Raw genomic sequence first — 25335 nt, forward strand, 5'->3', positions numbered from 1 at the left:
TCTACTGCTTGAGCCATGCCTCCAGTCCTATAGCTGTTCTTATAAAATCAGAAGGCCTGGCAGTGATAGACCCAGCTTCTGACACCACAGCAACTTGTCAAGTGGCCAGGAGCTGACCCCCTGGATATGGCACCACCACAATGCTCCACGGCTCAGCTTCCTGCCACCTTTGTGGGGGTCTACAGCCTCTGCTGAGCTTGCAGTCTTTCCTAAATGTGCTTGTCCCAGTCAGATTTCTCACAGCAGCTGGAGACTGTGTTTCTCTAATGAGAACTGAAGTCCTGTGTATCTGGAAATCTGCAAAGAAGGTAGGAAGAAATTCCCAGCTATGAAAACTGAGGAGCCTGATCAGTCTTGGTGCTTATACACTTGCTAGTGAGCAAATCTGGTCTTCTTTCTTTCTCAGAACCAAATATGTCTAGGCCCAGAGTTGGTACAATAAACTATGCCAGAACTGGTTTATTTTGAATTAGGTGTTAAAAACTGCTTTCTTTTTTACCCCCTGGAAAAATTCTAACCCACATAAAAGTTCAGATAAATAGGTTTAGATGTTAAAAACACTCCCTATGTCCACCTGATTCTGAGCAGCCCAGTCTAAACCAGATGAATTTGCTCCAAACTATGATTCCAGATTCCAAAATCTGGAACTCCTACTTGCCTCACAGTTAGTGCTTAGGTATTTCCTACTTCGCTGGCTGCTCATCTTCCTTTACTTTGGGGTCTTTTTTTTTTAAATCATTTTTTACATTTACTCACATATGTATGCATTGTTTGGGCCACCTCCCCGCCCCACCCCCAAGGTCTTTTTTAAGCTTTGCCTTGAAATTCTATTTTCTAGGAGGCATCATTGGTACCATGCCCCCACAATCTCCTATTAACCAGCATGTCCACTACTAAGTCCAGCCTTGGAGATCAGTGACTTCATTCAGCCAATGATATTAACAGAGACTCACAATGCTGGGCATAGAGTAGGTGTTTGATAAATCCTGAATGAACTGAGACTCTAAAAGAAATGTAAGGCTTTTTATAAGACAACTTGTATAAGTATCAGGTTTATGTTGCCTACTTATTAGTCGATTATCAAATGAAACATCACTTGACTTGGCAGAAAGCTTTTAATTAAGGTCCCTGAGGCGGAAAGTTGCTGGTGCAGTGAGAGATATGTGCTCCAGTAAATTTTAGCCAGGCTAAGAACCGGAAGTGACAGCACGGTTGCAGCAACGTGGGCTGTGAAAGGATAGGCCATTAAGTACCCTCTCCCTCCTGCCAACTGCCAATGGGTGTCATCTACCCCTCTGTTCTGACTGGACACACGTCCTACCTGGTAAAGCAATTTAAAGCCAAAGAAATGAGGTCAGGGGTGGAGCTCAGTGATAGAATGCATGCTTAGCATGTGAAAGGCCCTGAGTTCCAGTTCAATCCCCAGTACTACAAAAACAAAACAAGATGAACAAACAAAAAAAATCAAGATGGACGAAAGAGCTATAGATCCTTGCAGCACCACAGACTTTCTTTGAAGAGCAAGAACCTACATCCTACGGACTGAACAGTTCAGATCGTCCTGAAGTGTTCTAAGGAGGGCGGCTGTTTTCTTGTTAGCAGTCCTCTCTGCTCTGTGGGCAGCAAGGCCTGCTCCAGCAAGCAGTGAACACAAACCCAACTGAACAAACTAAAAAATGGTGGGATAGACTTTCAGATAGGAATGCCAAGGAGAAGATGAAGGGTCTGGGAAGACAGGTTACCTCTGCTTAACTGAAGTGTCTTCAGTAGACACTTTTTGCCTGTGTCCACCAAAGACAAGAGGACTGACAAGAATGGTGGTGTCATCATAGTTTAAAAATGCCTCAACATCACCAATGTTGTTATCACCAATGACAAATTGACTTTAGGGACCCCTTGAGGTGATGTGGTACCGAGGAGACACCATCACCTGCATATGCTCTCTAATCAGACCATTCAGATTAAGAATAGTCTATGTACTATTAGCCTGGGTTCCTAAAAAATATCAGTGTCATGACAGACGAAACTGGGACAGGGCACGACCCATTCGAGATGACAGAAGGGTACAGAGACATGATAACTAAATATAATGTGTAACTGGATCCTGGGTTAAACAAAGCGGCAAAGGACATTAATGGCAAAGCTGGGGAAATGTGAATAAGGGTTGTATATGAGTTCGTGTTCACAGGTGTTAAAAGTCTTGGACATAACAAGGAGTAATGGCTACATAGCACAGTTCCTACTTTTAGGAGGGCTTTGCTGATTGATGTATAGGGTGAAGCATCATGATGACTGCAGTTTATTGTCACCTGTTCAGAAACAAACAGACAAAACAACAATGTACAAATGAGAAGGATACAATGTACAAAAGCCAGGGAGGGGGGATAAAATGTGGCAAAATGTTAACAGTTGGTTTATCTATATACATGATTCGTGGGAGGTTATTTTATAATTTTTATTAAATTTGAAGTCTCTCAAAATAAGAAGCTGGGGGAAAAGAAGTACCTCAACTCTCTAGGCAAGAGAGTCTGATGTAGTAGGGATGCACTGGGATCTGGATTTAACAAGGAAACCATTAAGATGCTTGATTTCTCAAATTCAGGTTTGGATGACTGGCCTCCTGCCAGCAAGCCTGCTCCAGGCAAATGACCACCCACAACACAGGTACAGTCAGGGTAGGGGCCCCAAAGGCAACTTGTTCCCCCCACCATGCCTGACTCTTGTTTCTTTTCTCAAAGAAGATGAAGCTGAGTGTTCACAACTTTTATTTCTGAGAACTGTTTTTATTCTGCTTGTTGTCACTCTGGGTTTATGACACGGTTTTTGAGAAACAGTAAACTCGGTGGTAAATATGGAGGCATAAGGGAAATGGCTCTCCGGGGACTGCCAGCCCAGTTGTCCTCGGTGCCCTCTGAGGACCCCTCACAAATGGATTACCTGCATCCCAGACTTTTTCAGTGCCGTCTAAAAATTGAGGCCTTGAAGACACATGTGCAAAAATAGGTTTTAAATTCACCTATCAACATTTCACGTGACTTTGAACACCCAAATTGGCACATGTTTAAAACAAGATGACTCCAGTGTTACAGAGGATAGAGGAAACTTCCAGGATAGAGCTTTCTTGGAAATCTGCAAGAAAACCCTTAAAACTCGTTTTGGGTCTTTGGAAAGTGACCTGAAGACCCAGTGAGAGTCATGGGTAGAGGACAAACTCTAGCCCTCACTGTGTCTCCAAGGTTTTCTATGGCAGTCACTGGCCCCTGCCCAATTCACAGGCCTCTTCTCTGACCACCCTCAAAGCCCTGGATCGCCCAGGGAAACTCCAGAGTCCATGCTCAAACAGAATATCTCCAGTCTTGAAAGCAATCAGTCCTGGCACACAGTAGGCCCACCACTGGCAATTGTAACAGACCCTGTGGCTCTCTCTGTAAAACCGGAGAGGATTTCCAAGCTGCCAGGGAAGTGAAGAAAAAGGCTGAGTTCCCAGCATCCAAATGTCATAAATACAAAATATTTTCTTATAGCAACATGCTCACTGTAATAGTTGTGGTCTCCATAACCCCAGCAAGGACCCAGACTTTATTTCTGTTACAGAACAAATAGCTTCCAGACACTGGTTTGGAAGTAAACACTCCTGTACAATGTGGGTTTTAAGGAAAAAGATGTCATGAGTCCAACCAACCAAAACCCAAATCAATGTGAAGAGGTCCAGTTTGTTTAGAAAATAATTGCTTTTGAGACACCCCTTTGAACGTCAACTTAAATATTAATAACAAAAATCAGGACTGAAAAATAGGAACAGTGTGTGGGGGGCGGTGGGAGTGGGAGCGGGTAGGGTGAAGGAAGGAGATTAAGGTGACATATATGGCAGATGGACTTCATATACCTATATGAAATAGAACTAAGAAACCTCTTGCAATTGCTTTAAATGGGTGGGGAGGGGGTTGAGGGGGAGAGATGATGGGGGCAATGTACAATATAAGTCTAATCAGAAATGTCACTGTGAATCTCCCCATGTATAATGAATATAGCCTAATAAAAATTTATAATAATAAAAAATAAAATAATTGCTTTTATTAGAAGACTTATCACGAGCCTCAACAATGGTGGGAGCCTGTTGGGAGTAAACCTTGCATAACAAAGCCTTTCTTTGGGGCGCTGAAAAATTACTGAGGGAAATATTCACTAACTGATGTGGAATGATAACTGGTTACTCTTGGGAAAGTTTGAGAATGACTTTTGGTGGCCTCTTAAGTGGCTCAGCTCTCCTAAATTTAAAAGACAGGTCTTGTTTAACCCAGCAGTTCTATAGAAGAAAATACAGTCACCTCAGGCAGCCCTCCAGCAAACCAATATTCAAAAGTTGTGACCTGAGCTTGATTTTCAGGGGTGATCCATATAACGAACATCTCAGGAGAAATGATATTGCCCAAATAAACTAAGGAGAAGAAGGGGGAAAAACAGGCAGCAAAAGGTTCAACCAGTTTGCAATTTCCAGGCCAGTATCCAAACCTGGGGGTTGGGTCCTCAGAGATTGCAAGTCAGGTTACAAGCAATCTGACTCTCTTTTAAAAAATCCTGTGTTGGAGAACACTGCTGGCCTAGCCTCATTCCTAACAAAAAATCAAGACTTCTCCACATGGATTGCCTTGCTGTGTAAACACTTCTCTCATCCAGTCTGCAGAAATTGTTTTTGGAAGAGGAAGGTCTGCCTTTCCCTGCTCTGAGCCCTCTCCCCGCTGTGAGTGGCTGCTAGACACGTTTAAACGTTCTTCCTGAAGCCATTAAGACTGATCAGTCACTAAGCCAGGAAAATATGGCTTTCACGTTAAACATATTTCATGGTCACAGCCGTGCCAAAAAGCTAGGCTTCTTGTGTAAATTCTTCCTTGGTTATCCTCCAAAAACGACTCATACTGAGGAAAAATCTATCTCTCTGATCACACCAGCAAGCAAGGTATCCTTTCAACCCTGGAAAGTATCACAGTTTTTACATTGCTGATCTCCAGAAAAATAAAAAATTCTCCTCAAATATCAGATGAGCTTTCAAAATACCAGAGTAGAAAGCCTTACTAGCTGTGCAGAGGTCTATCTGCTCAGGGATTTTGCTTGTTTTATAACCATTTGCTTCAGAAAAGCTTTGCTGTTCCTTGAACACAGCTGGAGAAGTCTTCTGGACAGAGTGGCACATGCACGCTGACACGTGGGACGCCTGAGCCTATGTACACACATCTGGACTCTGCTCTGTGGCAACACCCAAATAATTTGTTCTACTTCTCGTTCAGAGATTGGTAAAAATCTTGTTTAATTACAAATGCTTCTCGTTTAGGCTAGGTCCTTGTGATCACACAGCTGCCCCAAAGTTTCCCATCAGCATTCAGAGACCGGAAAAGATGGTGAGAAGTCATCAGTGGCAGGAATGTCTTACTGTTTTCACAGTGATGTGAAAGCAAAGGCCATCTATGAAAACGTGGGCAGAAACAACGCATCCTCTCAGCTGTGCATACCTGGATGAGTGGCGTCCTTCTCTGAACTCTGCGGCCTTACTAAGCCTTCCTAGTCTCCTTTGAGATTGGGGATTAAACATGAGGTGTGTGTGTAGACTGACATAGCATAAGTGAGCAAAGCATGTTAGCTGTTAGATCCATTCACACTTTTAACTAAAGCACCTTGCTAGGTTTAGGAAAGAAAGATTCTAAGCCACGACTCCTACCTTGGCTTTGGTTGCTGAGTCATCTTTATTTTCCAAACAACTGTGTTCAGAAAGAGGTAGTGCATTTTATTGTAAGATGCAATGTACATCTTTATTAGAAAATCAAGTACTTGTACATTGCTGTGCAGGCCCCACAGACAGGTCCCAGTGATTTGAAGGGGTAGCCAGGCTCTGACAGGTCGGGTTCGAAAACAAAAGACAAGGACTTTTTGATGAAGTGACTAGACTGGATTTACTTCTGTTATCTTTGCAAAGCAGCAAATACAGTGGAGCAAACTTTGCCTATGAAATCCAGCCCGAGAAAACCTGAGTTCCTTAATGCAGGTTTGCAAATATAGCAACCAGAATGAAATGAATGCTTTTTAATGATTTCCGATAATGGTGTTTATACATGGAAGCTATTTTTTTCCCTACTGAAGCAATTTAATTGGAAAATGGCAAAGGAATAAGAAGAGGCAGGCAGCCAGTTCCAATGAACAAACACACCAACTGTACTCTGTGCTGCGACCTTCATGAGCCCCTCCAAATCATTCCCAAGTGCTCGCCCTCCTTGGGGACCAGGAACACCTTTCTCAGTCCAGAGTACCTCCTCCTGCCCTACTCCTCTTCACCAGCATCACTCCCATTTAGCCATCAGATTTACACTCAGGCAGGACTTCTGGAAAGTGACATCCTAGGCTCCTGCCTGAGGTTATGATTGGGGCCCATGACCCTAATGGGTCACAGTGATCCTGACCCCATGGTGGGTGTTTTGTTGAGGTGTCTGCATCCTCCAAAGAATAGGGGTTCCAGGATAACACTCACTCCTACTCAGACGGCTGAGTGTGTTCTATGTGTAGCCACTGTTAGGCTGGGGTACAAGGTCACCAGAGTTCCTACTCTATGCTGCCTACATGCTAGTGTGAGGGAACGGATCAAGGCTGGCAGTATGCAGAGGAAGAAATGCAAGCCCAGGACTTCTCAGGTAGTGCTGGGAGCTAGAAGGAGCAAATGCACGAGGTGGGTGATGCTGCTCACTGGAGAATGAGTCAGGTTAGTCCAGGAAGGAGACAGTCGACTGATGGAGAGAAAGGCACATGTGGACTGTGGGAAGGAATGCTCCCTGATGAAGGGACAGCCAAGGAAGAGCCCAAAGGCAAGAGGAGCTGGTCAGGTTGGAGAGACAGAGACAGAGACAGACAGACAGACAGACAGAGGGGGAGAGAAAGGGCAGGATGGAAAGAAACCATTTGAAAAGAATGATTTGGGAAAATGAAGTTGCAGACAGGTGGACACAGGATCCTGCCATGGGGAATTATTGTGACACATGCTATGTCATTTCAGAAGGACCAAGAAATCCCACAGGAGAGATGCCCATTCAAGTGAGTTCGTCCCTGCATCTCCCAAACTCAATTATGACGTGCAGCTGTCAGAGTGTGGGTTACTTATCAGTTCCAAACACTGCAAATAGAACCATTAGTGTAGGGCTTGACCTCTGGAGTGAATGTGAACAGGTTGCTCCTTGAACTTGCCTGGCTGCCTAACGCTGGAAGTCAGAGTCCAGAACATGGGGTTACCAGGGTTAGTGATCTATGCTGCTGGTTATAAACTCAGCACTTTAGACTTAGGCCCCAGGATGGGTTGGTGGTAGGGGTGGAGTATGCTGTAACACGAAGCATAGGGCCTGGGTTCAGGAGGCAAATAAAGCAAACTAACGAGGACCTAAACTCTGGGCTTTATGTACAGAGCCTGGGGAGGTGTCTTTGCTCTTCAACACATTTTGTGTGGCTTAAGCTGGCATCAATCAGTGCACAGCAAATGACTTTGCCGGGGCTAAATCCATCTTCCTTGGCCTTAGCAGCAATCCAGACTGCTGACCATGTCTTCATTACCAGAGCTTTCTCCTGCTTGGCTGGCTTAGCACCAGAAGACCCTCTCCTTGTTTTCTCCCTAAGTCTTTTGTGGACTGGTTGATTGTTCAGGCATTCATTCCAATGGCATCCTTGAACACATGCCATATGCCAAGCCCTGGGACAGGCTCTGGAAATAAACCAGGAGATGAAGCAAACACACTTCTGCCTAGGGAGTTTAGTGGCAGAGTCAGTCAAGCGAATGACCACATAATTCAAAATTTCAGTGTAAAACAAGAAGGGAACAATGGGACAATGACAAATGGGGCAGAGGCACTGACACACACTGGGGCTTTCTGAGGAGGTACATTTACCCTGAAACCAAAATAAAAGGCCTCCTGTCACCAGCTCTTGCTGAGTGTGCTCACCAGCCTTTGCCCCTGTGGCTTAGTATCGAGGTCTTCCCACTTCTCATTCTCTGCAAATCAACTTCCACAGCTTCTGTTGCCATCTGCAAACAACCTAATGTCTCCCAACTGGTTTTCCTCAGCTCGATCTCCCACTTAACTCATCTCAATTCTTCTACTGCCTGCTGGAGCATCTCCACCCAGCTATCTGGAGATATCTCAGTCTCACACCAACAGAATAAACCATCACTTGTTCAACTGCTCCCACCCCGGAAAGCAAAACGAAAACTGAAAGAAACCACCTGTCCTTTTCCCTATGCTCCCATATTGCTCAGTGGTCCCACAATCCATCTACTGTGCAAACCAGACTCCTTTGAGACATCCACACCTTTGCCCCTACCCATTTCCTTCTTCAGCAAATCTTGCCAGACTTATTCCTTTTTACTACCTATCATCTTTCCCATCTCATGGCTTGAGCCATGCTTCCAGTCCCCAACTCAACTCTTGACTTACAGATTCTTTTTCCATACTACAGAGGGACTGATATGAAATGCACACTGGATCATCTCATCTCTTTCCCCACTATTAAAATCTTTCAACAGCTTCTTGTGAGTCTTTGGATAAAGCAAGATTCTCACATGTGGTCTTTGGGTGATGTGGCTCCTGCCCACCTCTCTAGGCTCCCTCATCTCTCTGCAATGACCCATGAACCCCTGGAATGCACTCCCCCCTCCTCATTGGATGACACCTCCTCCTTTACCTGCTTAAGAACTGTGCATCCTCCTGGTCTCAGCTCACATGCCAGGACTTCCTAGAATCTTTTGATTCACTGTCAAGGTACCATGTTATGTAGGTTTCTAATTAAACGAAATTTTAAGTTTCATAAAAACTCACTATTCTTCTCTTCTTTCTCCTGGCTCTTCTTCCCTCTCCTCCCTACATTACTCTTTTGATTCCATATCCTTTCAACCACAGGGATCATTCAGCTCAGATTACTTCAAAGCTTATGCCTTCAACCTCAATCTCTCTCCAAATACCCAGGCAGGTGTTTCTAAGTGCGACATTTTGACTGCAACTCACAGTGAGAAAATTTCTAAAATATGTTTCCAAATAAGATTCAATAGTGGGTCGTAACCTGCAGTTTAAAACACTGGGTCCCAGATATTTCCACATAGGTATTTCCCTGCAACCTCAAACATAATATGACTATTTATCAACTTGTTTCCCAACCAAACTTCCCTACCAAGGACTATGATCATCCTCTTAGTCACTTGGGATCAACATGCTCAATTTTGGATTCCTTCTTCTTACCCAACAGAGACTAAACAATACATGGCACTTCTGCTGCAAAGGGTTGTCAACCATTCTCTCCTTTCACTCCCATCACTGCAGTTCAGATAGGACTATCCCTTGGAATGCTGCAATAGCTTTTTTACCTGGTTCCCTACTTCCAGAATTTTAAAGCAGAGGTGACATGTATATGAATCACAATCCTATCAGGACAGAAAGCTAATTAAGCTCTCTAGTTCCATTTGGATAAAGGTAGTGAGTAAGGGACTGGAGTGGACGTACCTTCATCCACTCACCAAACTCCCCGAATAACTAAATTTTAACTCAGTCTTCCCTCTTTTTCTAAGACCCCTTTTGCAATTCAGAAACCAAACTCAGGTCTAGGGTAGTGGCAGGTGAACTCACCCATGTCAGCAGTGACCATGGTGGACTGGTTTTCGGGGATGGAGACAGAGGTCTGGTCTTGGTCCATGCTTCGAGAGTCCTCATTGACCTCATGTTGACTCTGACTGAGTTCTGATCGCAGTTCCGAATATTCATCTTCCTCCCTGAGGGAAAGAAAAGAGAGTCATTCACCACTGACAAGCGTGGAAGATGAATCTCTCAAGAATGTGTGTTTTAAGGACAAGCAAAGATATTCAGAAAGAAAACAGATGTATCTCTCACCCAGTCCACAGGGACCAGGATTCCTTTTAGGCTAAATACAGTTACATCTTTGGTCAGCCAGAAACTGCAAGGCTGCTTCATGGCTATGTTCTGAACAAGACTTATCTATCAGCCTACTTGAAACCTTTTTCCTTCAAAGATTTCCTGAAGGAACGGGGTTTCTTCAACTCCTCAAATTTTGAGGCAAAAAAAAACTAAGACCACTAGCAATGAAGCTAAAGTGAGTGAAAAAATGAAAAGCCTAGTGAACACCAACAACAGGCTTGTCATCTGCAGCAGCCCACTGCGGGGGTTCTTTATTAGAAGAGGACACAGGGAGCACTGGGGTTGGAGCTGCTGAAAAACCAGTACCTCATCTGTACAGATTAAACTGGACCTTTCAAGAGCTATATCATAAGTACAGCTAAGAAATACCAAACTCAGTTTCCCCAAAGATGCTCAAGTGGATTGGTGAGGAGAAAAATGAAAATGCTGAGTGAGACAATACAACTCAATGCTCTATTTTCTTCCCCTTGATTTTGCTGCCAGAAGACAGCACTGAAATGCAGCCACGTCTTCTCAGGACTTTATGGACCTTTTAACCTTTGGTCTCTGAATTGTAGTGTTAGCTTGCTAAGAAGCTTAGGATTATAGTGTTGTTCAAAACACATACATTGCCCCCTCCACATACCACCAGCATCACCACACACATACTGTGTAGTGTAGGTGTAGAGAAAGGAAAACTTTTTTAAAAAAACATTTTTATCAGTATATGATTATATAGGGTTTTTTTTTAGTGTACAGGAGGTTCTGTTGTCACACACACACACACACACACACACACACACACACACACTGTATCCTGGTTTGGTTCATCCCCTCCTTTATTCTCTCTCTTCCCTCTTCCCTTTCTTAAAATGACTTCGATAGGTTTCATGCTCCATATTCATACATATATAGAAAGTACCTCAACCCCAGTCACCCTCCTTTACCCACTTCATTCCCCTCCCCCCATTCCCACTATTACCCTCTCCTTAACATTACTTGTTTTTCATTCCTGTCTTTCATTGTTTTAGAGTCTGTTCATTATTCAGTGGGGTTTTGTCTTGGTACTCGACCTGTTAATATCAAAGACTAGTCAGTCAAACCTCCTCTACTACTCTTCCTTAAGCATGTATTCTGCAAGTGAACAAGAAGGGAACATCATCAGTGGGTTTACTGGGGACTGAGCTCTGCTCAGTCCCAGGGAGGGGTGTGAACTAGGAAGGTAAGTTGTTGTCCCTGCCTGGCATTCATTTGAAGTTGGCAACAACCAGGATGAGTGGGGTTGGGGCAGAAAGTCTACAGTTTGGGGTTTGGAGTAGACCAAGATGGTGAGTGGTTATCACTTGGGTTTGAGGAAGAGGCAATTGGGAAGATGTGTCAATAAGTCAGAGAAATGTGAAGAACTTGCTAAAGTTCTTGATTTTTCTCAAGAAATCAACATTTTCCCAAGGAAAGAATTCAGCTGCTTTGTTAATATAAATGAGCCCCTGATTTATAAGACAATTTATATGAAGCCACTCAGAAAAGTGGGAAGATTTTAAGCAGATATGAAGTCCACTGCTACACAAAATATGAATTAGAATAGAAGTGGTGAAGGCAAAAAATATAGGTGAATGGTCTATGAATAAGTTAGTATTAGACGTCTATAGAAATCAATAATAATTAGGTTGAGGACAAGACAATTAAAAAAAGGTGACTCTTAAGAGTCACTTTTTTGGTTCAGAGGCCAATTGTTTGTATACTTGATACATCAGCTCTGCTTTTGGCCAGCACATAAATTCTGATTTTAGTAAAGGGGAGATTTGTGCACGATGAAAAAATTTACCTTTGTTGCATGGTCAATGTCATCAGCTTCAACTTGGCTGAGACTATGCTAGAGCCAAGAAAGTGAGTGATAAATGCTGCTGCTGCTTCTCTGGTATAAACAGCATTTGCAAAAATCTTGAATAGCCACCTTAAACCCTCCTGAGTTGGCAGATTCTAAAACATATAGTTCCTGCCAATTCTCTTGCTTTGTACTAAATTACTTCTAGGAAGAACTTTATAAAGGAATGAAAGGAATGAATAGGGAGAGGAAGACATTATTGCAGAAACATAATGAGGTCAGAGCCCAGTGGGAGGGAGAATGACCACATTACTAATGCCATGGCAGGCAGGAGGATTTTGTTGTCATGAAATGCAGACAAAGGATCTCTATGCTATGTATTTGAGCACCAAGACAAGGATAGGAAAGCAAAGACCAGGTGGATTCTGTCTTCCAGAAAACAAACATGTATACAACCAATTCTGACCTAAGAGGCATGCTGTGGGTAGACAGACACAGGGAACATCCAGGGCTACTGGTAGCATGCCCAGAGAAGGCTTTCTAGACAGAGCAGCACTTCAAACAGGTCTCAAGACAAATAGATTTTAGGTAGGCCATGAGGATGGATAATACATGCAAAGGCTTAGAGCTTACAGCTTCAACCAAAATGGGGCAGAGGAGGAGAGCTGAGAGTCGAGAGGCACTCAGGCTACTTGTTGATTGGGCCGTTTGATCAAAAGGAAAATTTATTACACGGAAGGAGGTAAATAATAAGGATTAGATGGCAGAAATAAAATCATGATGTAGGAAGTCTAGGAGTTCAGGGGAAGGAGTAAATGTTGCTAAGATCTTGTGTGGAAACAAAAAATGAGGTGGAGGACGACACTGAATCTCTGTGTTCTTGACTCTTTGAGAAGGGGTTAAGCTGAGCACAACTGATCCCCGGCAAATGTTCCTCCCATGGGTTCTAGAACCCACTGTGTTCTAGAACAATCACAATATATGCAAACAAAATAAATAGTAATTAAGAGTTAGAAAGCTACCCTGTGAGAAGATCAGAGAAGGTTTTGTGGCACAAAGGATGAGTTATAAAATAGGTTAAACTGAGCCTAAATGTTAGAAGATGCTTTTCCCAGACTTTGGTTAAAAAAAGAAGTCATGGAGTTATGTATCTTTATCCTCATCCATCAACATCATTTCTGAAAGGAGGTTGGAACCTGGGTCAGGGAAATGACAAAAGCGAATCCTCTTGTGATTTTATTAAGTGCAGTCAGCCAATGATGGGGCTTTCTCTGTCATTCCAGAGCACTGGCCCATCAAGGGCAATAGAAGAGGTTAAAAACAGTGCTGGTCCATGGCAGTTCTACAAAGAGGAGTTCTGAGTGGTGCATTCATAGCCAGCCTTGAATCACCTACCAGTGAAGGGTCTCCCTAGGGACATGGCATCAGTCTCAAAATGACTTTACTGTTCCCTTTCTTTTGCTCTGTCTATGGTAACTCTTATCAGGTGATATCTTATTTCTTTCTGACAGAATGCCTAGCAACAACAACAAAAACCCTACTCACTGCTACTTCTGGTGAGGAAAAAGGAAGAGGTGAAAAAAAAATCCAAAATGTGACCAAAAACAGGTGAACTGATAAATGTTGACAATTACATTCAGTGGTAGAGGTTTCATCGTGATGGAATTACAAAGTTCTTGAGTGTTTCTCTTTGGAACATAAAAGCTCACCTAATAGGATTCTAAACGCACATGGTTTCATCCACTTAGAAGCATTCGTGAAGTGCTTCCAAGTTGCTTTGTTTAGGCTTGCAATGATTAATGCTTGCTACTAGCTTAAACAGCAAAACCAAGCAAAGTCTCCTAAGGAGGTGGGCATTAGATTGCATATGAATGGCCTTAGGATGATCACCAGTGGTTAAAAAAAAAGTCCCAGTGCCATTCTGGAAGGGACCTTAAAGATCAGTTAAGCCAGGATCAATAACTTGACTTTAAAAAATAAGACAACCAAAGCTTAGAGAAGTGAAGCAACTTACACAACACTATGTAACTAGGTAGTGGGATAGCCTAATCCCTGCTTGGCACCAATGAAGCAATATAATATTGTGGCCTACGTACTTGTTGGTTTTGCTTTAAAAATAAGATTCCCACTGATTGGCTTGGGGTAAAATGATATAATAAAAAAAGGGAAAAGTCAATGAAAGCATAATTTTTATCTTGCTTTCCAGACTTCAAGCTGAAATACTATTGAATCAGAGGAATTTGACGAAGCATCACATCACTGACTATCCTTATATCTACTTTATTTTGGGACACACACTCATGCCTTGTCAGTGGGTAGGAGTAAATTCAGAAGACCCAGACAGGCACCTGCCTGCTTTGATAGCTGTCAGTCAACTGTGGCTAGTGAGCCCAGCCTACTTGACCTGGTGGGGTTTTTTGTTCTGTTTTATTGAACCACATTCTCTCTTTCTTTCAAAAAAGTCTTGTCTTGAAATATCTGGCACTCTATTAATGAACAAAGATTTTTTAGGTAAAGGAAAACATGTGTTCTTTTAGTTCTCTTAAAAACTCTATCATACCCAAATAATAGGCTCTAATAAAAAAAAAGTGTATCACAGAAAATAAGTGATGAGAAAAAGCCTTGATTCTTCCTTGATCCTCCTCTTAGTCTTTTGCCATACAGCACAGAGGAGGGTCAGGCTCATCTATGAGTCTTATGGTGAACAAATGGATTTTGGAATGTACTTCCTCAGACATAATAATCCATCCTAACAAGATCTAGTGTGAGATCCAGATACAAGAACTTGCAAATAATGAACAAAGATTTATGTATATTGCATAGGAGGGCATAGATAGAGAAATATATCTTATTCTGGGTTTTACTTTTGTTTCATTACATTTTACTTTTTAGGCCATAATTAAATCAAAACAACTTGTTTGGGTGGGAGATAAAGAGGTCTGGTTATGTTGTGTTTGAGATGCAGTACCTGGGTCGAAGTGTGGTCCCAAGGACTAAAAAGGAAATCAGCCTCCTTTGTACTGTTCAGATAAGGAACAAAAGATACAGATTTCAGATATCACCCTGGTCCCTAAATGAGGGGCATCTTGCAGAGGTGAAAGGGTTCACAGAGATGGGGAGGTGGTGGACTGGGGGGCTGCTACCATTCTAGGTAAAAAGTGTTGCAGAGAGAGCCCAGGATAAGAGCCAAGCCTGAGGATGAATCTCAATGAAAGATAACATACAGGACCTGCAGGGTCTTAAATGTTTACAGAAAGGAAGTGATCCCAGAGGTGAGGGGAAGGGAGGGGTGGGAACAGAAAGAAGTCATAGCAGTGTCTTAACATACTGCTGAGGTTGCCAATGCAATGTAGCATGGTCTGGATGTCGTAAACAATAGAAATGTATTTTCTCACATTTCATGAGGCCCAAGACCACATGGCATGTGCCAGCACAGTCCATTTCTGGAAAGAGTTCTCTGCAGATGGCTACTTTCTCATGCGTCAAAACATGGCAGGGAGGTGGGGTGGGGGGAAGCACACAAGCTCTTTGGAATCTTTTTCTAGGGCAGTATCCCATCACAAGGGCCCCACCCTCATGACTTCACCTAAATCTAATCACCTCCCAAGGGCCCATCTCCAAATACACCACCCTGGTGATGCACGGAAGAATGGGGGAAGGGGTCATCACTCAGTCTGCAGCAAAAACAGCTTGGGGTAACATTTAGGGGTTGGAAGTCAGACACCAATAGGCTAGTGAACAAATGGGGTAGCTGGAAGGAAAAGGCCAATGTTCTGAGAGAGCAGCTTATGGGACAAGAAAATAGTCTTGGAAAGGAAAGATGTCATGTTTAATTTGCTTAGACATTGTTTTTTTTTCTTTTCTTTGCAGATCCAAAGTGATCTATGGAGGTATTTTCATATCCCATTGTATAATCTCCTCAAGTCAAAGAAACATTTTAAAAACATAACATACCATCAAGGGAAATACAAAACAATGTGCATTGGATGATTCAATTTGTTTAAAATATTCATGAGTAGAAGTTCTAGGAGGCCATATATACAAAATGCTCAGTGTTTATTTCTAGGAGATGGGATTTAGGATGCATTAGGCAGGGTTCAGTTAAGACAACAATCTGCACTGTGATTTGAATAGAAAGCATTTACTCCAGGCAGGTCTGTGCTTGCAAAATTGTCGGAAGGCCAGAGAAGAGAAAGGCAAAGATGGGTAGAGGCCACCAGGAACTATCAGATCATTCATCACAGCTGTGGTTCCCTCAGCTGCTGGCTTCACACCTGTCCTTAGTGCTAGAGTCTGACCAGTCAAGGTAGGACCTCATGCCAACACTGCATGTGAGCTGCTACCATCAAGGCTGAGGGAGAATGGTTCCCACCTCAGCCCTTCCAGACCCATGTGGGTGTATTTCACTGGCAGCCCAAAACTGTATCCAAAGTCCAGCTTGAAAGGTAGCCTGGGAAGTAGTCCCAGAGTACAGATTCCCCTTTGATTCTGGGGAAATAGAGGGAGGACTGACAATGGCAGTAAGGTCCCAAAGGTATTGATCCAAGGAAGACAGTCTACTCACTTTGACGATTCAGTGACCAACCACACACACCCTCTTGGCCACATTTAAATTCCCAAACTGTGATGGCAGTGACACCAACCCTCTGTAACTATTCCTTTATTCAATGTGAATGGGCTCAGCTTCTCAACAACATGGGAGAACCAAAGTTCCATTAGTTATGGTCGCCACTATTAGTGATCTTCTACTTCAATGAAAAACCCATCTAGATACCATGTAACCTAACTACCAAATGACAAGTTTCACCAATACCAACTCACCACCTTATATGTAAAATAGGAGAAAATAAAGAGAAAGGGGAATGCAAATATATGTAAATAAGCAAGAAAATAACCATGACCTAAACCATCCTTTCTGCAACTAGTCTTGAGGCTATAATCGTTCTTTTTATAATTTCCTTCTTCTACCAGGATATCCGTATCTCTTTGTGTCAGGCCAGCATCTCAACTAGTTAGAGTCAATTTTTGTTTTTGTTTGTTTGGGACAGTGTCTCACTATGTTATTTGGCTGGCCTTAAATTCACTATGTTGCCCAGGCTGGCCTCGAACTCATGAGAGTTTCCCCAGAACTCCCAAATGTTGGATTTACAGATGTAAACCAGCTAGAACTAGTTCTTCACCTAGTGAGGTAATCCAAAATATTCCTGAAAGATCTGACCCTGTACTGAGTTGTTCTAATCTACTAACTTTTACCACAGGACAATTTCTAGAGGTGTGAAAATCTCATGTTTCACACATAGTCTTTACTACTGTATACTATAGTAAAACACAATTTCCTGGGGTGACAAAGCCAACTCAGGCAGTACAATAACCATCTTCTTTGTTTGATGGTTCAATGGTCATGAAATTCCTCCAAAGACCCTGTTGCAGTCAATGGAACCGTTATTGTGTTCTCTTGGGGAGGCACTGCTCCCTTGGGAATTAAGACTTGAAACACAGCAGAGCTCAAAGTTGCAAGGGTGAGAAGCAATAATGCCTCTAAGTGGGCTTTTAGGTGCACAAACGAGAAGAACCACTTCTATTTCTCTTCTTGGTCCTTGAGTCTGAAAAAGGTAGCGCCATAAACTGTTGCTAGTTAGGAGTGTTTACCACTATCTCCAGGGCACTGAAAAAGGTTGCTTTTCACATGGTGCCACAACTAGGTTCACTTATGGGATGGATCCAGACAATAATTTCACTGTCACCTGACTTTCTGCTATGGATTTAACTGTGTACCCCAAATTCACAGGTTGAAGTCCTAAGCCCCAATATGATGGTATTTGGAGATGAGGCCTTTGGAAGCTAAGAGGTTTAGGTGATGTCATGATAGCAGGGTCCTCTTGCTGGAATTAGTACCCTTATAAGAAGGGATATCAAGCCGAGAGCAGCGGCTTATGCTTATAATCCTAGCTACTAGGGAGGCAAAGATCCAGAGGATACCAGTTCCAGGGCAGCCTAGGACAAAAGCTCCAAGGACCCCATTTCAGCCAATAAAAAGCTGGGTGTAGTGACATGTGCCTGTCATCCCAGCTACAGGGGAGACATAAACAGGATGATCAAAGTATAGGCCAGCCTGGGCACAATCATAAGATAATCCCAAAAATAGCCAAAGCAAAACAGTCTGGGGGCGTGGCCAAATGGTAGAGCACCTGACTAGCAAGTGCAAGGTCCTGAATTCAAACACTAGTATAGCATTCCCTGAGAGAGAGAGAGAGAGAGAGAGAGAGAGAGAGAGAGAGAGAGAGAGAGAGAAAGACAGAGAGAGGGAGAGAGAGAGGGAGGGAGGAGAGAGGAGAGATGGAGACATCAGACAGGTCACTTTCTTCTTCTTTGCCACATGAAGAAGATACAATGAGAAGGCACAGCGTTCGCTGGGCAATAGAATTAGCTGACATCTTGATCTTTGGATTAAGCTGCCCAGTCTATAGTTTTTTGTTACAAGCAGACCGACTTCCACAAATCCTTACTCTGACTGGCAGACTGTTAGCATTTTGATCTCCAGGAACTATCTGAGCCAAGGTCCATTATCATACCTCAGTATGGTTATGTCTTTCCTTCCCACTGAACAATTCCCTTTATGGATGGCTACAGTTCTCTTAGGAAGGGGTGCCTGCTAATGATGGGGTTGAATGTGTTTTCACCTTCATTCGAGGGACTCTGGGTGTGTGAACGTGGTCAGGTTAGGGAATTGGGTAAGAAGCCATGATTCTCCATCATGATGGCAAGTCAAGTCTCTGTTTACCAGACAGTTATTCATGTCACTTCTATATGATGAGTTTGGCCACTACCAAAGACCCCTATAGGTCAAACCATTTTGATTACTACTGTGGTTCTATTGACCAATAATACACTAACTAAGCCCACAATGACCCAGCAGGTCAATGGCACAAAACCCCCCTTTTAATGATGTCATCTCTCACACAACATTGCTGTCTCAAGTCTCTGAGCTCCTCCTATGTTATGCCAGAGAAGTGTGACACCTGAACCTGAGTTAATGTAGTCTTCCACTGAGCCTAGTTTGCAATTAATCAAACTGCTGAAGCTAACATAATGGATCCAAAATCTCTGAAACAAAGTCATTTTAACATATTCATCATCAATCTAACACTACTATCTCCCCTTTCTGATATAGGTCTAGGTCCTAATCCCACATGTATCCTCCCAAATTTCCATTAAATTAACAAAATCTTACAAATCTCTTGGTGTTTTAACTATACCCTCTCAGGTTGAATTTTTTCATTTATTCCTCCCAGGTTGATAGAATTTGATAAAGAGGAAATTATATCTGCCACCCCCTATCTGGGATGAGATCACTACAGAGTCTCTGAGGGAGGAGGGAGGAGATTTATCAGAGGGGGAAGGAGGACTGCTTCTGTAGGAAGGGAAGTTCATTGAGCTGGTAATTGCTAGGTATTAGGGTTCTCTTGACTGACCCCATATGTCCCCATTCAAATTCTCACCACTTCATCTTGCCCTGTTATGGCTTAATTTTCACCTTCAAAATCTGAAATGGCTGTGGATTCCACTACTACTGGGAACTAGCAATCTACAACTTGGGATTTATAGCCATGTTAGTCCTATGGCTGTAAGAGATGGGAGTTTTCTAGGGCAGCCACAGAAGGGTTCTGGTTCTCTGCTTGTAGCCTCAAATAAGTATTTTACCTGTTTGTTTATAGATAATATCTTACTATGTAGTCCAGGCTGGCCTCAAACTTATGATCCTTCTGCTTCAACCTCCTGAGTGCTGGGATTACAGATGTACCCCACCACGCATGGCATAAAATTTTCAACCTCTGAGATTGTTATTTCTCTCCTTAAGTACTTAAATATTGCTTAAGTGTGGATATATCATGGTTTTCGTATATGCAGAGATTCCCTTACTAATGGTTTTTCAACTTCTCCAATACATTACTAACTCAGGTCCAGGCTGAACTGACAAAGTCTTTGAGTAGGACTAACTTCAATGAGACCAGACTAGCATAACAATCAATTCTCTGGACTTTGGTGACAGCCCTGGACATAAGTTCATCTTAAGTGTCTGCCACAGCCTACTGGGAACTGAGGTCAAATGTGTTTCCTGGTGGGCTGGAAGCAGGAGAGATGTCTTCACTTCTGGAGCTCAGAGAATAGGAAAAGCAGTGTCCAAGTGTCTCACAGCCTTACACGGAGCTTCATTGAGGAGGGGCTAGTTCATTTACATAATGAGGACAGGCAGAATTTACCGTGACACCTGAACGGGTGCAATCTTCCTTTAAACATGAGGCACTGATAAACATTTATGGTCAAGCAGCTTACTGTGTTTGAAAGGGAAGTATGTTGGCCATTGAATTCAACTGAAACTTCATGAAATTGTGTTTTCTGGGTGATGTGTGATACATCATTTTCCCAACCCACTGAGCTCCGTTGCTTTCACCTTCTCAGGTGCTTAATAGTGCAACTGTTTTCATGTAAATTACAAATTTGTCAAGGTCCTCTGCTAGGCTCCTTTAAATCTACTATAATAATTTCTTTGGGCAGAAAATTCTTCTCTGCTCATGCATTTGTAACCTACAATCACTCTGATGACCAGGATACAATTTAGAAGCCTCAGACTTCTAAACTAGAAGTGAAACTTATTGGTGGCTCCAGCTTGGTGCAAAATTTTCCATGATTTTGCCCAAAAAACAGATGCCCATCAATACCCTCATAAAGAAGCCCATCATTACTGGGACTCTCAGAGTTAGAACAAAATGCATGCAAAGTTTCCTCTGGCCCAGGACTTCTCCAGGGAGAATTTAGAGCCTAAGACTTTTAATTATGGTTTATATAAATGCTCAGTGAACAAACAGCTCTTTGTTCAATATGGTAGGTGCCAAGCATTTGCTTTCCTCAGAGCTGTCCCCTGAGCACCTCTACCAAGATGAGAGTTCTCATCCCTGGCTCAATACGTCACTCAATAAGACCCCCAGAACAAGGCAGACCCACCCAGCTAGGCATTGTGTGCTGGAGCCCCATGGTTCAACTGACAGACAAGTCAGGGGACCAGAAGCCCTGACGGTTACTTCTATGGAAAGAAAAGTTAGTCAAGGCAGAGATGTTCTGGGTTTGACTCCACCTGCGCACTACCTACTTTTAAGTCTTCTTACCAGTAAATGATGCGTCAAATCTTGCTCCCTCCACCACCTTAAGAGTCTGGTAAGTGGATAAGTCACTGCTGAAAAACAACTTGGGAACAGCTCAAAATACTAACAGATTATCTAGAAGCCTACATAATGCTTAGTTAGGAGCCACATTCTTGCGGCTCTCAAAACCTCCAAAGGAACACTGTTTACCTATGAGGAGAAGTCTGGAAAATTAATAAGGTCAGCCTCTAAGATGGAGGTGGGGTGGGAGTCCACTTAGAAATCCCTAATAAAGCACTTCACTCAACTTCTGACGCCCCACCCTCATCAATGAACTGAGGATCACAACTTGCATCCTGGCTGCCCCCTAGGGTAATTGTGAGGCTCAAAATCAGAACAGAACTGTGGGGGGAAAGGCACACGGGTAGCAAAGGAAAGAAATAAGTATTTGATATATACATGGTGAAAATCAGTTACAAAGAAAGCATCCTAATTCACACGGACTGCCCCAACTCCAACACCCAAGTGGGAGCACAGAGGGGTGGAGGGGGAGCAAGGACTGGAGCCTCCTTACCTAATGGTGGTGCCCTGCAGACGGTCTATCTTCTTGTTGAGCTCAGCAATGATGCTGTGCAGTTCTGTGATGCGTTCCTCATACCGAAGCGTGGTTCGCTCCTGGACGTCCTCATGTTCTCTCATGAGGTGCGACTGCTCACACTACGACCGAGAGGACAGGACACAAGAGCTGATGAGTTCACACATTTTGGGGAATGATTGATTCTATGTTCTATGGCCTCAAACCATCACAACTTCAACACCCAGTGAGCTCCAAATAAAACATACATCTGCTCCTCGGCCAGTGACCACAGGAGACACATCAACAGCTAAATTTTACGATGCCCCTGGAGGACCTGAAATGCTTTGCTTTGCTAGCACTCATCCTCAATCTGGGAAACAGTCTTTCAGACTTTGTACACAGTCTTTGTCAAACTATCCAGGTGCCCTGTTTTCCTGTAGGCAAGTGGTCCAAGCTGGGTCCATCAATTACCTTCTTCTGGGAATTGAATCTTGAGCCAATAAACCTAAGGTTGCCTGGTATTGATTCATTGACAGCCTTGAAGGACTGTCCCTTAGTTCCCAGTACCTATGCCTTTCTTTACGGCTGTCCAGTTTTCCTTTTACTAATTCACTGCTTTTTGCTTAGTTGTAAGTTTGCCAGAGTATGTTTCAGCTACTTTTCAACCACATAACCTTACATGGTATAACACCATTTCTACTCAGCTAGATTATGTGTGAATTTCCAGTATTCTCTCCCTCCCGACTATATACCTCCAGAAGACAGAACAAGGTGTTTTCATTATTTAACCCTAGCCCCTGGCATATGGCCTGGTTGAAGGTGGGTGATCTAGAAGTGTTATGAAATGAATAAATTGCAGTGAATCACACTGCCATGAAGGCTACTTTGCAAAAATAATGACAAATGAGGCTGAGGAGCTTCCCCTGCTCAATGTTTTGATGGACCAAGAGGCAGTGGATGCTATAAAAAACATTTTTTGCACAGTTTAAATCCTAAGGAACCTGATTGCCTTTCATTTCTCTCCATCCTTCTCAACTACCCCCCTTCACTGCTTGCAGTTAATCTCATTTACATAATAATAAAACACTCTCAGCAAGGGAACAAGTACTCTAGCTTGCTTGTATCCTTGACTGCATTTGGCCCTGATTAATTTTCTGTCCAGTAGAGAAATTTTAATTTCTTTTCCAACAAGGTTTTCCTCATGCTGAAGTAGGACCAGAGCTAAGGATGAAGGTGGAGTAAAAGCCACTTCTAGGAGGCTGGGGATGTAGCTCAGGAGTACAGTGCATATCTAACATACTGGAGGCTCTGGGTTCCATGCTCAGCAATCCACCAAACTTTAAAGGTGGAGTAGAAGTAAGAGAGATCCACAAAATGACAGTATCTCAAAGACAGTTTTTGTTGAGAAATGAACACACCTTCCTCTTCCTTTGGAAGACACCAACAGCAGAATTCTATTCCTCTCAGTCCCCACGAAGCATCGGTGGGCTCTTGCTGTTAGGCTTCATTCCCATCTGCAAATATTGTGTATGTGTTGTACGTGTTGTGAACATATGCTTATGTGAGGCCACCAGTTCCACATCTTAAAATGATCACAGTCTCTGACCTGGCTTGACTCCCACATTACCACACTGCTTATTCCTCCTCCTGGGTTTTCCATATTCAGTTCTCTAGGGCTGGGGTTTTCTGTGAAATGCTTCTCCTTACAGTTGCAATGAGTTCTCACATGCCCTATTTTCCCACTCATTCATCTTTCTTTTTTTTTTTTCTTTCTCTCTTTACAGGTCCACCCCCACCACCTAGGATGACAATGGGATTGCAAAATCCAATTAACAACAAAGAGGTGCAAGTGATTATATAAGAAAAATGGCACATGGTGAACTGAGAGCCACCAAAAGACAGCCCTGGGCATCGCTCTGGACTGCTGGGAGTGCCCAAAGCAAAGATCCTGTGGGACTGTTCCAGGTGGCAGAGACACCAGGCAGAGAACAAGAGGATGACACGTGGTATTTCAATACCTTTCCCCTGCCTCTGTATGGAAAGTCTGCCTGGAGGGTGCATGTAGGAACAAGAGAAAACAGGAACCTGATGAATAGTGCTTGTAGCTAGAAGAAGGAAAGACTCACGATGTGTATTTGGAACTCTAGGGTTCATTCAAGAATAGTAGTAACAGAAATATTCCAGAGGAAAAAATCTTTTAGCTGAGGACATGGATGTCTGGTTTACATCCCTGTATTTTTTCTATAAATGTGCTTTCTGAAAGTGGCAGAAAGCCTCTCCAATTTAATACGTTCTCTATGAACAAGAGATATTTCTTGATTTCCTTAAATGTCTTAGAGACTGTTCCATGTGCCACGGAGGAGGTGACTGTAACACATACTTTGAAGAGAATGAAGGTCATAGCATCCAGGTGGTCTAAAAGAATATCCCAGACTTCTGGACAAGAAATACAAACAGAAGTGGAGTGGGGAAGAGAACAGAAAGTGGAATGGCGCTCGGGGACTCTTGCCAGTGAAAACAGAGTATTGGCAAAACATTCTCCAGCCCTGGTTGTGGGAATGGCCGAGAACAGGTTGCTCACAGTCAACCCTGTCTCACTGGACACTCTTCATTCATTAGTGCACACTCTGTATTCATCCAAAGACTGGATGTGGAAGCACTGGTTTCAAAGCTTAGTGAAAATCCTCCTTGCAGAAGCTCAGGGAAAAGCAGAGCAACTACCAGAAGGGCCACAGCATAGGAGGAAACAAGCCTTCACCTGCAGGAGCCAAGAGCCAACAAAACACCCTTGTAACAACTCCCATTACCCTGTCCAAGAGGCAACCCCAGGAATGTGGCACTTTGGTGCAGGAAGAGTGGGTGGCACCCATGGCAGACAAAGCCGTTCTGTGCATAGTCCTTGTCTTTCCTGCCCTGGCGACCTCCCACACAGACAGGAATGGCCTGTTAATGGGAGGCCCATTTTGGTTACTACACTTCAGTATCATGACTGACCCAGAACCTCACACCACCCTGAGTTTCCATGCTCTGGGAGGGTACATTTTAACCTGACAAAGCTTGTGATTTCATAAGGATACAGGCTAGGCCAAACCCAATACCACACCTCCATCAAAGAGTCACCAATGAGCATGTGTTTCAGTAATGCTTCGTTCAGGAAGTAACACAATGACAAAAACTAAACAGGAAAGGGGGCATTACGTCTATGATTATGACAACACTTGAATGAATTCTGAATTTTAAGAATGCTTTTTACTATCTCTCATTTTTTCAATCTCCTTTATTTATTTATTTATTTTTGAGACAAGGTCTTACTATGTAGTCCAGCTTGGCCTCAAACTTATGGTCTTCTGTCTTAACTTCCCAAGCACTGGGATTATAGGTATAACCAATACCTGGCTTCGATTATTTCTTTATAGTGAAAATATTGTAAATATTTTCTCTTTGAAATTTACAGACACACCCTACTGTATAATAACAGCACACCGGAACTTCTTGTTCCGAACTATAACTTAGTGCCTATTCATAACCTTTCTCCATGTGTCCCTCCCTCAGTCCTACTCTCCCCAGCCTCTGCTAACCACCATTTATTGAAAAGGCTGGTCTTTCTCCAACGCATGCTCTTACCACCTTTGTTAAAAATCAGATGGCTGTAGATGTGTGAGTTTACTTCTAGGCTCTCTATTCAGTTCCAGTGATCTATGTGTTTTCTGTTTCTATGTCAACATCATGCTGTTTTGCTTACTACAGCTTCATAGTGTATTTGAAGTAAAGTAGTGTAATGCCTCCTGTTTTGTCCTTTTCACCTAAGATTGCTCTGGCTATTCAGGTTTTTTTTCTGATTGTACATAAATTCTATTATCATTC

At 43.0% G+C, this 25335-nt stretch overlaps 1 protein-coding gene across 8 annotated transcripts in view; it reads right to left on the reverse strand.

Annotated features, from left to right (window-relative positions):
- Mcc (MCC regulator of WNT signaling pathway) overlaps positions 1-25335 on the reverse strand; it is a 437017-nt gene that overhangs the window by 76830 nt on the left and 334852 nt on the right. For all 8 annotated transcript variants that reach the window (XM_074058872.1, XM_074058874.1, XM_074058871.1 and 5 more), the window contains 2 exons: positions 21469-21611; positions 9645-9787 (listed from right to left, as the gene is read on the reverse strand). In XM_074058872.1, the coding sequence (XP_073914973.1) occupies positions 9645-9787; positions 21469-21611 (286 nt within the window). The remainder of the gene's footprint in view (positions 1-9644; positions 9788-21468; positions 21612-25335) is intronic.

This window comes from Castor canadensis, chromosome 16 (assembly GCF_047511655.1).
Source record: "Castor canadensis chromosome 16, mCasCan1.hap1v2, whole genome shotgun sequence".
Classification (NCBI taxonomy): Eukaryota; Metazoa; Chordata; class Mammalia; order Rodentia; family Castoridae; genus Castor; species Castor canadensis.